The sequence below is a fragment of the Lissotriton vulgaris genome, chromosome 6 (assembly GCF_964263255.1).
Source record: "Lissotriton vulgaris chromosome 6, aLisVul1.2, whole genome shotgun sequence".
Classification (NCBI taxonomy): Eukaryota; Metazoa; Chordata; class Amphibia; order Caudata; family Salamandridae; genus Lissotriton; species Lissotriton vulgaris.
The window spans coordinates 1,673,074,335-1,673,089,483 of NC_141694.1; the positions used below are offsets into that span (position 1 = coordinate 1,673,074,335).

Sequence of the window (15,149 nt, forward strand, 5' to 3'; positions counted from 1 at the left end):
ATGATGTTGAGGTTGTGTTGGCGGGCGATGGCCGCGAGGGGGCTCATGTATACGTTGAAGAGGGTGGGACTGAGTGAGGATCCTTGTGGTACGCCGCAGATGATTTCAGAGGCCTCGGACTTGAATGGTGGGAGGCGGACTCTCTGGGTTCTTCCGGTGAGGAACGAGGTGATCCATTCCAGTGCCTTTCCTTGGATTCCGATGTTTCTGAGGCGTTGTAAAAGGGTGCTGTGGCAGACTGTGTCGAAGGCTGCAGAGAGGTCGAGGAGGATGAGGGCGACTGTGTCTCCATTGTCCAGTAGAGTTCGAATGTCGTCTGTTGCTGCGATGAGGGCGGTCTCAGGGCTGTGTTTGGCTCGGAAGCCAGATTGTGAGGGGTCGAGTGATTTGCTGGCTTCGAGGAAGGCGGCGAGCTGGTTGTTGACAGCTTTCTCGATGACTTTGGCCGGGAATGGAAGAAGCGAGATGGGGCGGTAGTTTTTGAGTTCGGTGGGGTCTGCTGTTGGTTTTTTCAGAAGGGCGGTGAGTTCAGCGTGTTTCCAGTCTTCTGGGAAGGTAGCGGAGTTGAAGGAGCAGTTGATGACGTCTCGGAGGTGCGGTGCTATGATGGAGTCTGCTTTGTTGAAGATGTGGTGAGGGCATGGGTCTGTGGGGGATCCAGAGTGGATGGAATTTATCAGGCGGATGGTGTCCTCAGTGGAGATTGGGTTCCAGGCGTTAAGGGTGTTAACGAGGGGAAGATGGTCAGCTGATGGTAGGGTGGGTTGGCTTCCGGGTTGGTTGTCAAAGCTGTTGTGGATGTCAGCAATCTTGTTGTGGAAAAAAGAGGCTAGGGAATCGCAGAGGGTTTGAGAGGGGGTGATGTCGTTGGAGTTGGCCGAGGGGTTGGAAAATTCCTTGACGATGTTGAAAAGTTCCTTGCTGTTGTGGGCGTTGTTGTCAAGTCGATCCTTGAATGCTGTTTTCTTGGCTTTTCGGATCAGTTGGTGGTGAGTGCGGGTGGCACTTTTGAAGGCGTCCTTGTTGCTGGTGGATGGGTCTTTTTTCCAGGCCTTTTCAAGGGAGCGGCACAGTTTCTTGGACTTCTTGAGATCATCGTTGAACCATGAGGCCTTCTTGTTGCCAAGTTTGTGTTGACTTTTTCAGTGGTGCTAAGGTGTCGGCGGTGTTGGATAGCCAAAGGGTGAGGTTGGATGCGGCTTCGTTGGCGTTAGAAGAGGGGGCTGGGGAGGTTCGAAGGAGCGATGTGGGGATCTGATCCGTGGTGATTTTGTTCCAGTTTCTTTGTAGAGTTGGTTGGAGGTGGATGATGGGTTTTGGCTTGTTGTAGGTGAAGTGAACGCAGCTGTGGTCAGTCCAGAGGAGATTCGTAGTGTGGCTGAAGGAGACATGGTTGCTGGAGGTGAAGATGGGGTCGAGTGTGTGACCTGCGATGTGGGTGGGGGAAGTGACCAGTTGTTTGAGTCCGAGGTTGGCGAGGTTGTCCAAGAGGGTGGCGGTGTTGCGGTCGTTGATCTTTTCAAGGTGAAAGTTGAGGTCTCCCAGAAGGATGTAATCTTTGGAGGGGAGCGCGTGTGGGGTGATGAAGTCCGTGATGTCTTCACTGAATTTTGCGCGGGGTCCTGGTGGTCTGTAGAGGAGAGTGCCTCGGAGTGTGGTTTTGGGGTCGATATGGATCTGGAAGTGAAGGTGTTCGGAGTTAGCGAGGTTGGCGTCAGAGCTGGTTGTAGTGTAGTCTAGTGTAGTGCCCTCTCCGCTTTAGATATGGTTGATGGATAGTTTTTAAGGTAGCAGGAACATGTATTTTTGTTTGGTGCTTTAGACAGCGGTTCTGTTTCTAAGAACTATAAATACGGGATGTTCGTGTTATCCCGTTTAATGGTTCTTGACTTACTTGACTTTGAGGCAGGTGCAAGGCTTAGTTAGCTTTGCCGGGATTTGAGTTTGCTTCAAAGAACGACGGTTCCTATGTACTTGTTTGAAGCAATATGGAGATATCCTGAATTAGAAAACGTCTGTATTACAGAATTGTGAGAGTAAGAGTGATATCACCAAATACTTATTCTGTTAATAAAGTACAATAAATACTGGAACCGTATGTTAATTTTTTTTTTTACCTTAAGTCAATATGTGAAGGTTATAGTGACCGTGCAATACTCAATAAAAACAAGAACCCAGTCAAGTAACAAAAAGCAAATATTCCACACATTACAAAATAGAGGTTTGACTGCTCACTGATTACGTAATAGGACATATTTGGACACACTGTTCCAATGTATGACCAGTAAAAAACAGAATGCATGTCAACATTAGTTGACGTTTCAACCCCTACTGACTACAAATACTAACTGCATATACTGGCGTCTTCAACTAACCAGGCGATGCCTTACAACCTCAGTAGGATTTTTTGTTTTAAAGTGGTATTAAAATAAGCCACAAACAATAAAGCAACATCCTTATCTTTGTCTCAGTTCATTCAAAGTTTCCGTATTGTTTCGTATGCTTAACTGCGCTGTTACGTACCAGCTGTAAAGGACCACACAACCCGGGTGTGCTAGTAGTGAAGAGGACCCAGCCCATTTAAAGCCCTGCGCAAACATATACGTTAAAAGTATATATTGAATTGAATGGAGAACCCTGTTCTTCGAGAGAGTAGGGTGACCAGCAGTCTCATATTTCCCAGGACAGTCTTGGTTTTAAGAGGACTGTCCCAGCTTTTGGATTCTTTTCTTCACTTTAATTACATACCCACATTTTTTAGAAAATTGCCAGCTCATTCTGCAAAGCAGAAATGAAGCGTATGCCCTCCTAACTGTGCATCTGAAGGGAAAAAAGCACCCAAATTCCTGCACTCTCTACCACACTGCTTTCAAGAACAGCATACTCTTGCACACACTCTCACTGCTCACCAATTCAAAGTTTGCTAAAAATGTTATGCAACGCATTGTCCTACACCATGCCAATAACTCAAACTTTAATGCTGCGAGACCTATTGCATTGTAAATGGTTGTTTAATATTAAGGTCTTACTTCAAGGTTGTCCAGCATGAGTCCAGGAGCGTCAGTGTTTTTTTTTTTATTTAAACAAACTTTATTGGGTTTTCAATTACATCTAGCAGGCTTAAATCCATATCCTTTCCTGTCAGTGTAAATCTCAAATGCCTGTATAATCATTCAAACCCATAATCTATGAAGAGTCCCATTACACCTCCCCATGAGATATCTCTAAAAGAACATCCGTGGCCAGTTCATGTTGGATGTTCAGAGCAATAGCTAACTGTTTAAATTATGTCAGTTTATATTTGTCATATGTTAATGTATTTTATGTGGAAAGCCTGAAAATCTGGCAAGGATTTGACGGTCCTCTTCTCCTGCCCCCACGACAGATGGAGCTAGAGGTATAGGTGCGCCAACTCCATCTACAGAGGCAGTTTTGGGGTTGAGGCACCTGTTTTCCCACATCCCCAATGTATTAATTTAAATCGGCCAAACATTTAATCTTGCCACACAAATAAATAAAATGTGTTGGTTTGCAAGAAATGTGTTTCATTGCCAGTTCCAAAGAGAAACTCCTGAGAGTCATATACTTTCTAAGCTGCTTTACTACCTAGCAACATTAATTCTCCTTTGTAGCAAACCATGATATGTGCTTAGAAGAAAATTGTCTGCATCTTTATGGGCCCTGCTTTCATGCCTTGATTCCCAGAGCACCCTAAAGGCCAGTTGACCAAATTACCAAGCCCTCGTCCTCCAGCCTGCTGGGTGAAGTTTTCTTTGCCCTCCATCCTATGGCCTACATCCCCTTTGCCCCCAACCTGATCAACTGATGACGACATGCAAGACCTCTGATAGTGTACCCTGGGCCATTGGTGCCAGTGGCTGATTTGAGGTTGGTTCCCCTCTGCTTCTTTCCTTGGCTTTTGTGCTGCCCTACAAAGGGAGAAGTCCGGCCTCAAAATATTTGTGAAGTATTAAATTAACTGACTCTTTTGGACATTTTATTTTCTAGCCTTGACTGGAGACAGTGGAATTTAAAGCAGGTGAAAATAGCCATTCAGTATAAGGTTCATGTTATACTTGGGTCATTTCTATAGCCCCATATTCTGTCCTTAGCTTGACATCGCAGTACTGTTCGAGTCCTGATATCTTCCAATGTGGTTTCAGGGATAGTATCACCGACCAGCGCCTGATTTGATTTGTCAAACTGTGTTATCAGGATTAATATTATTATTTTCATTCTATCCAGTGTCTTAATCCTGGCTGCCAGTGAGTTTTGGTGTTTGGTGGAAGTGGCTGGAGGTCTTAACACGTCAAGTGTGTGGCATCGGTGTTATTTCGCATACATATTGCTGCTAGTTGGTTTTGCTGGGTAATAATTATAGTACTATGGAATCTGTCTTTTTGGATGATAGGAGGGCTGTTTAATGTGTTGTGTACTGTTGATTTAGTGTGAGTCTTGCCAGGAAGGCAGTTGTTGGTTTAAGCAGAGTGATAACCCCTTTCATGGCATATCTATGGTGTGCTGGGAGCAGGAGCAGTGTTCTGCCCAATGTTCCTGGAGTGTGGTTGAGTGGGAGCTTTGATTGATTGATTTTTAAATTTATAAAGTGCAGAGAATGCCCGGAAGCATTTTGGTGCTGAGGACTAAGGGTCGAGACTAGAACAAGTGCGGGAAGAGGTAGAAGTCTGCTTGGAACAGCCAGGTCTTTAATAGTTTCCTGAATTAAGTGAGATTAGGACTGTTCTTAATTGTGAGAGGCAGGAGATTCCAGAGTTTAGCAGATCTTAGCAGGAAACTCCTACCCCCCCAACATGCCTGCTTGAACCTGGGGACTTGAAGCAATTTCAGTTGCGCAGATCTAAAGTTCCTGGACAGCACATAGTACTTTATACTAGAAGTCTGGTAAGAAGGACCCTTTCCCTGGAGTGCCTTGGATGCAAAGTGACCTAAAAAAAGATTATTTTCTGGACCGGCAACCAGTGGAGCGCTGCTAGCCGCTGGGACTGTGGTTCATGCTTGGGAATGTTCAAGATTAGTCTTGCAGCTGCATTCTGTAGACTTTGGAGCTTACTCAGTTACTGTGATTGGATCCCTAGATACAATACATTACCATAGTACAGTCTGGAGATGGCAAGGCCAGTTACCACGGTTTTCAGGGCATCCGGGGGAATGAAAGATCGGATCTTCCTAATCTATTTTAATATGGCCCAAAAGCTGACCGTGAGGCAGTTATTCTGGTTGTCGAAGGTTAGCCGACAGTCTAACATCACCCCTAGGTTTTTGACCTTGGATACTGGTGTAGGGCATTCGCCCAGTTCAGTGTGCCACCATTTTGGAGACCAGCTTAATGGGTTGGCGCCCAGCAGTAAGACTTCAGTTTTGCTACCGTTTAATTTTAAACAGCTGGATAACATCCAGTTGTTGACGTGGGCCATACAGGTGTTAAAGCGTTCAGCCACCTCATCTTCATTGTTGGTGAATGACACTACCACTTGTGTATCATCTGCATAGCTGATTACTTTGTAGGCTGGGTTTGCACATTGTTTTACTTTGCTTACCTTGTTACAAAGAGTTCTTAACGTTGATCGTTGTACAGGTTGCTATCAATGCAGTTGTGAGCGGAGAGACTAAAGATGTTGGGGTAGTCCTCCCTAATAGAACCCATAAGGAGGGTGAATTGCTACCTAGTTACTACGCTGAACATACCGCTGGGTTTAGTGACTCAGTGCCTAACCTATTCTAGATGGATTTTTGTCATCCTCATGGTCATAGTCGCGTTATGATGGATCTAATCTGTCCTTTGCCTTCCGAGGTTGATTAAATGAGTACCATTGAGTCTGGCAACCAATAGGGTTGCCACCTTTACCAGAGAAAAATACCAGCCATCTTTTAATGTTTAGAATCCTTCAAAGGCTGCTTTTACCATAGCATTTCTGTCTTTGTTTATTATTACTCGGGTCAGTAAGGCAGCTGTAGAGCACATTTTAAATGTGTTTTCTTCAAACATTTACTGTTTTGAGTATGTACAGATAAGCCGAAAAATACCAGCTTTAGGTGATTTTTCGAATTTTTGTACCGGCAGGGATATTTATAATACGACCAAGTGGCTACCATAGTAAACATTCACATGCTCTATCTGTCGATAGTACCAACAGACTTCCTCTGTGGGGAACATGTTGTCTGCAAATACCCATGGTACCTGCACAGCCACTAAAATTATGCAAATATGCTGCTTTTTTCTGCATAATTAGCTATTTGCTGCACTTTCCACATAATTCATCATCTGCTGAGTGATTTGCAGATTTTAACAAAATGATTCTAGCTCAAATGGATAAAAAGTTCTAAAAAAAACACTGCCCCACGTGTTACCGCTCTATGGAAGGCCCTTTACAAAGGTTAACTGGCCATCTTTCAAGGCTTGATTACTCTCATTAAGTGTTAAACTTGCTCTAGTGATGTGAAAACATTTGCCCAGTGTTAACTTGTGTAAAAGGGACAAAATAATGAAGTAATCCTGCCACTGCGCAGGAGTATAGCGCATAATGTGCATTTTCTTGCCCCATAATTTAGTCAACACTGCCACATAATTTGGTCCTCCCTGTCACATAATTCCAGTGGCCCCGGCTATTTACTAAGTTTGTTATGTTATATTATGCCTCATTATTTAAAAATGTGTTTCACGCATGAACCGGTATGAACCTGTTACTGGAAGAATATTGTAATTTAAAGGGCCCGAATACCTGCGGACTGCACGTACCAGGAACATAGGATGTGGCTTAGAGGAGGGTTTGTGAGGTACCCAGGAGTGTCCACATTGAACATGGCGAGGTGGATGGTTTCTAGGAAGAAGGCTGAGTTCCACCAAGTAGAAATGATCCGTCACGTGTAGGGTCACTCGAGCGTTACTCAGCCTCTGTTGCATCAGCTCCAGTTTCTCCAAGGCGTCAGAGGGAAGCCGTGGGAAATCTCTATTGCTGGGCAGACTAGACTGCATGTGCTTATTTGTGTGTCAGCAATTCTCCACGTCAGCCCCCACACCTGCACCGCGTGTGCCTTGAGGAGAAGAGCTTAAATTTCATGCGGGGGACTCTTCCATCTCCCAGTGACTAAAGTCCCGTCAGACCCTCCCCCCTGAGAGCTACGCATCTATTAATATCTCGCGCAGGTCGCGCGACCCCCGCACGTCACCACAGCTGCCAGTCATTGGCGGGAATCGGGGTGACTCATGCCTGGCCTCTGCTTCAAGACGCACGCGGGGACTATAAAAAGCACGCGGCTCCCGACCCTCCTCGGAGTATATTAGGAAGCTGGGGTGCCAAATGATCGCTCCCCGGGGGGCTCGTCTTTCTCCGCCTCCTCGGCTCGGTGCTATTCACGGGAGCAGCGTGTTAAATGGAGGCCGTCGGCATGGCTGAGGTGCTATAAAAGGAGCCGCGCGCTTCTCGGGCGTGGGAGGTTCGGATCCGCTCGCGGCGGGCTGCTCTGGTGTGTGTGTATTTGTGGAGGGGAAAATCAAACCTGAGTGTGCGGTGGGCCATTCTAAGGAATTAATAGCTCGGTAATTTCAGCGTCGAAAGGAAGGAATTAGTGTAGTAATGTATCTCTTCCCCCCTACCCCCCAACTGTCAACGCTTAGTAATGATAATTGCTATATTTTTCAGTATATTGGATAATCAACTTTTTTGTTGTTGCGATTTTGAACATCTTAGGATAACCAATGTTCATATTACTCAGTGTAATAGTACTCGATTTATTGAGCCAGGAAAAAACGAATGACCCAGGTGGCCCCGTCAGAATTAAAACTCCTCAGTTTCATGTCAAGTGCACATAGCTGCCATGGATTCAGATTGCTTATGTGACATTTTCATAATGTCAGTTTAATTAGAAGTGAGATTCAACGGCTATGAGTGACACTTGCGAGCAAAATCAAGCAATGAAGATGAGGGAAACATATAAATATCTGGCAATATACCCATTTGTGCAAGGAGAAACTCTAAGAACATCTTAAAACTGCTGCAAAGCACCAGAAATGGAAGTGCCCTAGAATGTGAGAGAGGCTACAGCGTGCAGCCTGAGCCAGCCTCACTGACGATGGACTCAACATTGTGCAGATTGCACTCCAATGCTGAGCTCCCCTCAGGCGCTGTTACTTTACTTACAGGGCAGGCTTCTGCCTCAGGAAGTTAGATAAAATATCTCAGTGATACTCACTCCCCCCACTATTACCTTCTGTCTCCTGTGCAGTCACCACAGACGCCATCAAAAGCAGCTTGTTCTATTCCGGCCCCAGCTCCTCCCCTCAGATAGCAGTGCTAATGCCTGTTACTCAAATTACTCACCATGTATATGTCACACACCATGTAAATATAATTTTCAATAAATTTACTGAAATAAAAAAAAAGAAATACCCAGTGCAATAAAACCCTGACCAGCCCTGACTACTACAAGAAATATTTTGTATGTTTCCATTACCATCGTGCTCGGTGAGTTACTGTCCTGTGGGGTGTACTGTTTCCACAGTATGTCCTACAGAATTAAAACATAAAAAAAAAACACTAATACAAAAAGGCCTGTCAAGCAACAACAAAAAAAACAGCAATTGCGATACCAGTGAAACTAAAAGGGCACCACAGCTATATAAGGGAGTAAATGGTAGCAGTGAGGCCCAATATTAAATAAAATACAATCATGCCTCCCGATTCTTAATAAGCAGCCACGCACACTCTGCCCCGGTGAGTATTCTACACGTTTGTCTTTCACCAACTTTAAAATAACAAAACAACCTGCTTGACATGACCCTCATTACTTTTCTCAATACGTGCCTCAAGTATGAAACCAGCGAAGCGTGAGAGAAGGGGGATGTGTATTATCGTGTCTCTGGATGCTTTTGTTCCTCATAAAATCGCAATCACTTTAAGGTATTACGTTTTTTTAAAGTTTATATGTATGTTCACTTTGCTTTACAGTTTGCCCTAAATAAAAGCAATACAGTGAAGATTTAAAGGGAGTCACGAACTTATCTGGCATAGTGTTGCTTGCTGTGCAGCAGAGCACACAGGCTCTACCGTCGGATGGCGCAGCCGGAGCCGGCAAACAATATTGACTACTTACTGGTGCGATGTGCCCCGGCCGCCTGCTACTAGGGCTAATGAATGTGCAGCTGGGTCTGCATCATATGCTGCTGTTTTTTACGCGCAGAGCAGTTTGTGTGATAATCACGCTGTGTGACAACAACACTACTAAAGTCACTCCGTGGCCAGCCAAAGTACTTGCTTCTTGTTCAGTACTAGTCTGTCTGTATCTCAGGCTGTGACGATGTTGCGGCCGCGTTAATCAATGAGCCCACAGTCCTCTGGCTCTCTGTCTCTGAGCGCGAGTTTGGTGGAGTGGCGACGGTGAGCCGCACCGGTCGCAGACACACAGCACTGCTGCTCCCAGCAGCGCCTGAAGCCTCGAAGACTTATGCGCGGCCATTATGCTAAGAGTGTAGATGTTGCCGTCCGGTCCAGCATCTGTAAATATGTGCAGGCAGCAGCGCATTTATTATGTGACGTCGCTGGGACGCGCACAGCACTCCACACACAACTCGAGTCGAATCTCCAGCCGCTTCCTCATTCTGACCTCACTTCCAGAAAGCGTTGGCGCAGGCGGGAATTTGCAGCCAGAGGCAGCACCGGGCTAAAAGATGTAACATTGTAACAGGCAGCAGAACACAAGATATGTTTACTGAGCCTGCTGCAGGTCTCTGCAGGGAGCAGCACAGCCCTTAGCCGGCGCACAGGTGTCAAAGGGGCCGGCGTGCGCTAGCAGTCTGGCGTAGCCAGCTTCAATGCGGGTATAGTGGAGTGAGACAGTGGCATTTAAATGCGTGACACTGCATTTCAGTGCAGTGATGTGGATCACCGCACTGAAATGCGTTAGTCACGCCTGATGCGTGATACTTGGCAGGCCTGAGCGCATGTGTCAGCGTTTAGTTCCACTGAGCGGCTCGCAGTGTTGACTGCAGCATTTTGACCATGGTGGCTAAAGGGTTATAATGTGAATTGAAATGGTGAAGAGATGCCATGTAATCGTGGACCTTTTTCAAAAGCGGTTTGCCGCCATATTAACGGCAGATTGTGCATAATAGAAATTCAAAAAATATCAACCCTGTGGTTGAAACGGCGGGCGGTCTGATTATTGCATTAGAGCAGAGTCGGACTAGGACAGAAATTATGCCCGGGTAACAAAATGAAATTAGCCCTTTTTTTAATGATTCAAGTGACTAAAAAAAGAGCCCACCTTTTGCAAATCAGGGCAGTTTTTAACTTGTAAAGACATTCTATATAGGTGTTCTGCAGGTTGGGGGAGGTGTCAAGCATTTTTGCTTGCTGCAGGCAGTGCCAGGGACATCTAGAGAACAGTGGACCATAAAAAGGTCCACAAAAAGCCAGAAAAACAGCTCACACACTGACATGTCAGACTAGCCCTTCTTGAAATGCCAGGTTGCCCTACAGACCAGTTCCACCCGGCCCGAGAGATACTAATTTAGTACTCAAAATGTAGAAGTAATAAAGCTGTAAAGCACAGACTACCCTCTGTCTTTCTACAAAGTCTGTAATTTTTCTTGATGGGGACTGCTTCATCAGAAGTCTTTACCAGTCTATACTTTAGCTACATCTGCAGCTGTCCCCATGACCTGAAAGGCATGAAAAGGGGGCGGTTTTGCTTCAGCAGGGCATTGCAGCAAGCAACCTTGGAGTATTGAACTAAGGGCCTGATTTAGAAGTTGGCTGAGGGAATACTCTGTTACAAACATGACGGATATCCCATTCGCGGTATTAAAATCTCCATAGGATAGAATGTGATGGTATCAGGCCATAAGTGTAGTGTCAAGTTCCAGACTAAGGAATGTGTCATTGTGCAAGTCTCAATGGCAGCTACGGTCCACAAGTCTTCCTTCAGCTATTGGCTCCAGATTATTTATTTTTTTAGATTGATTTGTTTATTTATATAGTCTTAGGTACCCATCCGATATGGTCTTGCTGCGCAGCCACAGATGATTCAATTCAAGAAAAGAGAACAGATGATCATTTCAGCATTTGCACAAAAAGATTAGAACAGAAAGAGGCCTTTAGTTAAATCCTACACATTTTCACCCCCACCCACACGAATGGCGGCAAATAATCACAGTAGAATCTAGTTGGGCCAGAAAACATGTAGTAGCAGGGCATCGCCTCGTTGTCTCAGGAGTGATGGCGGCAGAGATGCTGGAGATTTTTTTTTGGGGGGGGTGTTCATGCCCTCTTCCACACACTCTTCACTCCTGTATGCCTACTTAAGTGTCCAACTCTCTCTAAGGTCAGCTGAATGCATGGCACACTCTCGGTGTGTCTGCCAGCTTGCTGGCAGAGGTGTCTGCTTCCAGGAGTTTGTTGGAGTAGCCACGTGTACAGACACGCCCGTTTTCACTCTTTTGAGGATCCATTTTCTTAATAGTTGGCAGTTGATATGCATTGGGTTCTAATAGTCTGTTGTTCTAACTTATTGGACCGTAAAAATTAACTGCTGGTAGTTTTTCAAATCAGAAAATTCTAAAGAGAATTTTTTTTACAAAGGAATGTGCATGTACTAGGCGGAAACCCTGGCCATAGAGTGCTCCCAGTAGGCTCTGGGCTGTAAATGAAGAACAAATAGAAGTGTGCGTCCCGACTCACTTTGTTTTAATTGTAGAAAGACATTAGGTGTAACCAACCTAAGGAAAGATGCTCTTTGTTTCGTGACATTTTTGGCGTGTTTGTGTGATATGCCCTGGAATAAAATTATAAACGAAGAAAACACAAATGATAGAAGACGGAAGGATAGGGAGTCCAAATGTGTTGCATCATGTTTTCCTTTAGTATCATTCGTTGTATGATGCCTGTATGTAGAATTACAATATTAATGACCTGGAGTGTTTGTAAATGCTTTGCACTGCATTGAAGCTCGTCATTAAATCACCTGTCTTCCGTGTGGCTCAATTGAACGCTCAGTAGATAGTGCTGCCTACACAGACACTGCCAAGTCGATCTTTAGCTTTCCTTTACTCCTTCAAGGACCAAAAGACTCTTCCTGTAAGGCATTTTTAAACATCAATTTTGTAACTTAAGCCTAAGAGTCGTTCTCCCGATCTGTGCTCAAGTGGAATATTTAATAGTACTTCAAGGCATTCTTATCTGGATGTGCAAATGGAAACTAGAGTAGACTACAAATTCCAAGATGCTACATAAGTAGGTGGTGGCGCATTATGTTTGTATGTAGGAACATTTTTAACATGGAATGTTTATTTTATCATTTTTTTTCCTTAGGTTTCTCATCCTCAGCATCCTCCCTTAATGCTACAGGGCCACTCTCAGGAGGTCACCTCTGTCGCCTGGTGCCCATCAGACTTCACCAAGGTCTGTATGTAATGTGGAATTCCTGGTTTATTTTATTTATTTTTATTTAAAAAGTTTTATATAGCGCGAACTTGATCCCGAAGGATGTGATTGATTTCTTGAAAGAAGGTTTCACGAGAAGTTTGCTGATTGAAATGTGCTTGATATGAACAGGTTTTGCAGGGCTCCACAGCTTCGAATGAACCTGGCGCAGTTAGGGAACTTATGCAAGGTTAATGTAGAGAATTGAACAGACCTTTGTACAGCACTGTGTGATGTCCCTTATTTCTAGGCTGAATGGTACGATAAGCATGGGATAAACCATGTATTGTTACGTTTCTTATAAAAGAATGGCTGAATAAAAATTAAGAAAGACTTTGGTATAGAAAGAAGAAAATCTAAATTTGCATGCAGTTAGAGAAAAGTAAAAAATCATTATATTTCTGACAGAACAAATATTTTTTTTTGTTCATAGGACCTTTCACATTTACAGTGTCTCTTATATAATGCTCCACCTGGGCCGTGAATCTGATGGTATAGACAATAATCTTTTTTAAGGGCCCTTAAAAAGTATCCAGATGGCGTCAGCAATTTTTCTTATGCCGATTTTTTCAAAATTTCATACCCAGATACTAACCACGTTGTTACAAGAGAGCAGACCTGCACAGAACGTTATGCTGAGTCTTCTCTGCCAAAAGTCTAATCTAGATGACTGTGATTCTGCCTCTTTAAAGAATGCTCTGCAGTTCAAACATAAATATGCATCTGCTTTTAGGCACTGTAGAAGGGCTTATATGACCGAATACCCCCAGGACAGCAAGGCAACGGAATACTGGTGGGCCACCTAGCTTGACTCCGAAAGCCTCACAGCTGTACAGTAATAAAGTATTTAGTATAGATGGTGTTGATGTACTTGCATATGTAATATTAATAGACTGTGTGAAGTGACCAGTGATAAGTCCTAGATGTATAGTGTTTCTATATTTTGAAGTTTCGCGGTAGCCTTAGAATAGGACACCACTACTACTACATTTCCTAAATACAAGTCGACTTGACATTCCAATTCTGTCTATTCCATTGCATTTACAGTTGCTTCTACTGACCACCTATGAATGGCTGAAGGTCTGCATGTATAGGAAAAACCTAGCAATGGTGGATTGCTGCGTTATTAACATTTTGTGCTGCTCACACATTGGACATGAAATAAACCACAGGATCATAGATGAATCTGATCTTCAAGATGAATATTCATATCAGACGTTTCATTGGGCAATCACTTCTTCCTTTCCCTGCATATTCACTATTCACCAGTAGGCATTTAATCTCCCGTTGTAAGTTTGTTTGCAAATGACCAAAACAGAATTCATAAAAAGACTATTTTAAAAATGTTTTTTTAGCTCTCTTCCCCACTCCTGTAGAATACAGTTAGAGTGCATCCTTGACATTCCCAATCAAGGAAATATCCCGGATTAAAAACAATTTCCCTTCTAAGATGAGTAAAACAAAAAAGTTAAAAATAGTACACCCTGGAGTGAATGCGCAAGTGTGAACTCTGAGAGCAGCAAAATAAATGGTAAACCTGTGCAGAGTTGGTAGGAGCGACATGACCCTGTAATAGAAAAACTGAAACCAACAGCAGTTATGCATAACAATAATCCAATCTACACTATCTAGGTCACAAATGGCAGCAATTTGTATTTGCTGGTCTTTAGAGAACTTATGAATCTGGGGTGGCATTGCACAAATTACTTTCCAATGCTCTATTTCGGATTACTTCAAGGTTAAGAACCAACCTGTACAGCCTAATAAGGTGAACACTTTGCAAAATGTAATGTTGTACAGTCATACGTTTGGGGTCGGCAGATTGATTAGATGAATTTGCTTCTGCCACTTAGTTTCCTATTTTTTGAGTGACCTGATCCGTCTTAAAATTAATCTACAGGAGGTGAGCAGCATCCGTGCTAAAGACTATAGCTCCCAAGTGGACCTGCATCATGTGCGACACCTTCAGCCAGCCTTGGCTTTTTAGCCAACAGGACTTCACTTGCTGGGAATTTTGAACCAATCTTTGCAAATGTTAAAAATGAGGCTGAGTTAGAGAATTCAGCTCGCCTGTTTGCTCAAAAGCCAGAAATGGGTGTCTCAAATGGCAATGCCCTGTGGTAAAGATGAGCAAACACTAACTTGACTCGAGCACAGCAAAACTGGGTAATTTTTGCTACAGAAAACTCCACCTATTATTGAAAGACTATAATTGGTTATATTAAATTTGTCAAACTCTAAAGGGCAATTACGAAAGGGACCAAGTCAGCAGTTAAGGACCTTCTATCGCATCATCTGGTTACACCATCTTGGATGGAAAGGACACCACATGCACATAAATATTTTCAAATAAGTTGAATCTCTTATGTTATCATTTCATGACTGAGCTTTCGTGTATATTTCTTTTGCAGATAGCGACCTGTTCCGATGACAACACTGTGAGGGTCTGGCGCTTGAACCGGGGCAAGGATGATGAACAGTCAGTAGGCGGGCAGACAAACTTGGTTGGCTGGGCTTGTCAGAAGAAGCCAGAGAGCTGGCAGCTGATTGGTAAGGCAGTCTTTTGCAACAGACGTTGGTCTTTTCAATAGGTTATGCTTTAATGGCATTGTGTACTTTATAGATCAAACCAACGATTCATTTTAATTGTTCGAAGGATTACACTAATCTTTTAAACCAACTATCCAAAGACCGTGAACTTTTCAGACCTGC

At 43.9% G+C, this 15,149-nt stretch overlaps 2 protein-coding genes across 2 annotated transcripts in view; one reads left to right on the forward strand and one right to left on the reverse strand.

Annotated features, from left to right (window-relative positions):
• Positions 1-15,149, reverse strand: part of INTS7 (integrator complex subunit 7) — a 363,775-nt gene that overhangs the window by 189,129 nt on the left and 159,497 nt on the right. The gene's annotated exons all lie outside the window — the stretch shown is intronic.
• Positions 1-15,149, forward strand: part of DTL (denticleless E3 ubiquitin protein ligase adapter) — a 78,511-nt gene that overhangs the window by 43,170 nt on the left and 20,192 nt on the right. The window contains exons 12-13 of the mRNA XM_086927849.1: positions 12,327-12,416; positions 14,849-14,987. Of these exons, the coding sequence (XP_086783975.1) occupies positions 12,327-12,416; positions 14,849-14,987 (229 nt within the window). The remainder of the gene's footprint in view (positions 1-12,326; positions 12,417-14,848; positions 14,988-15,149) is intronic.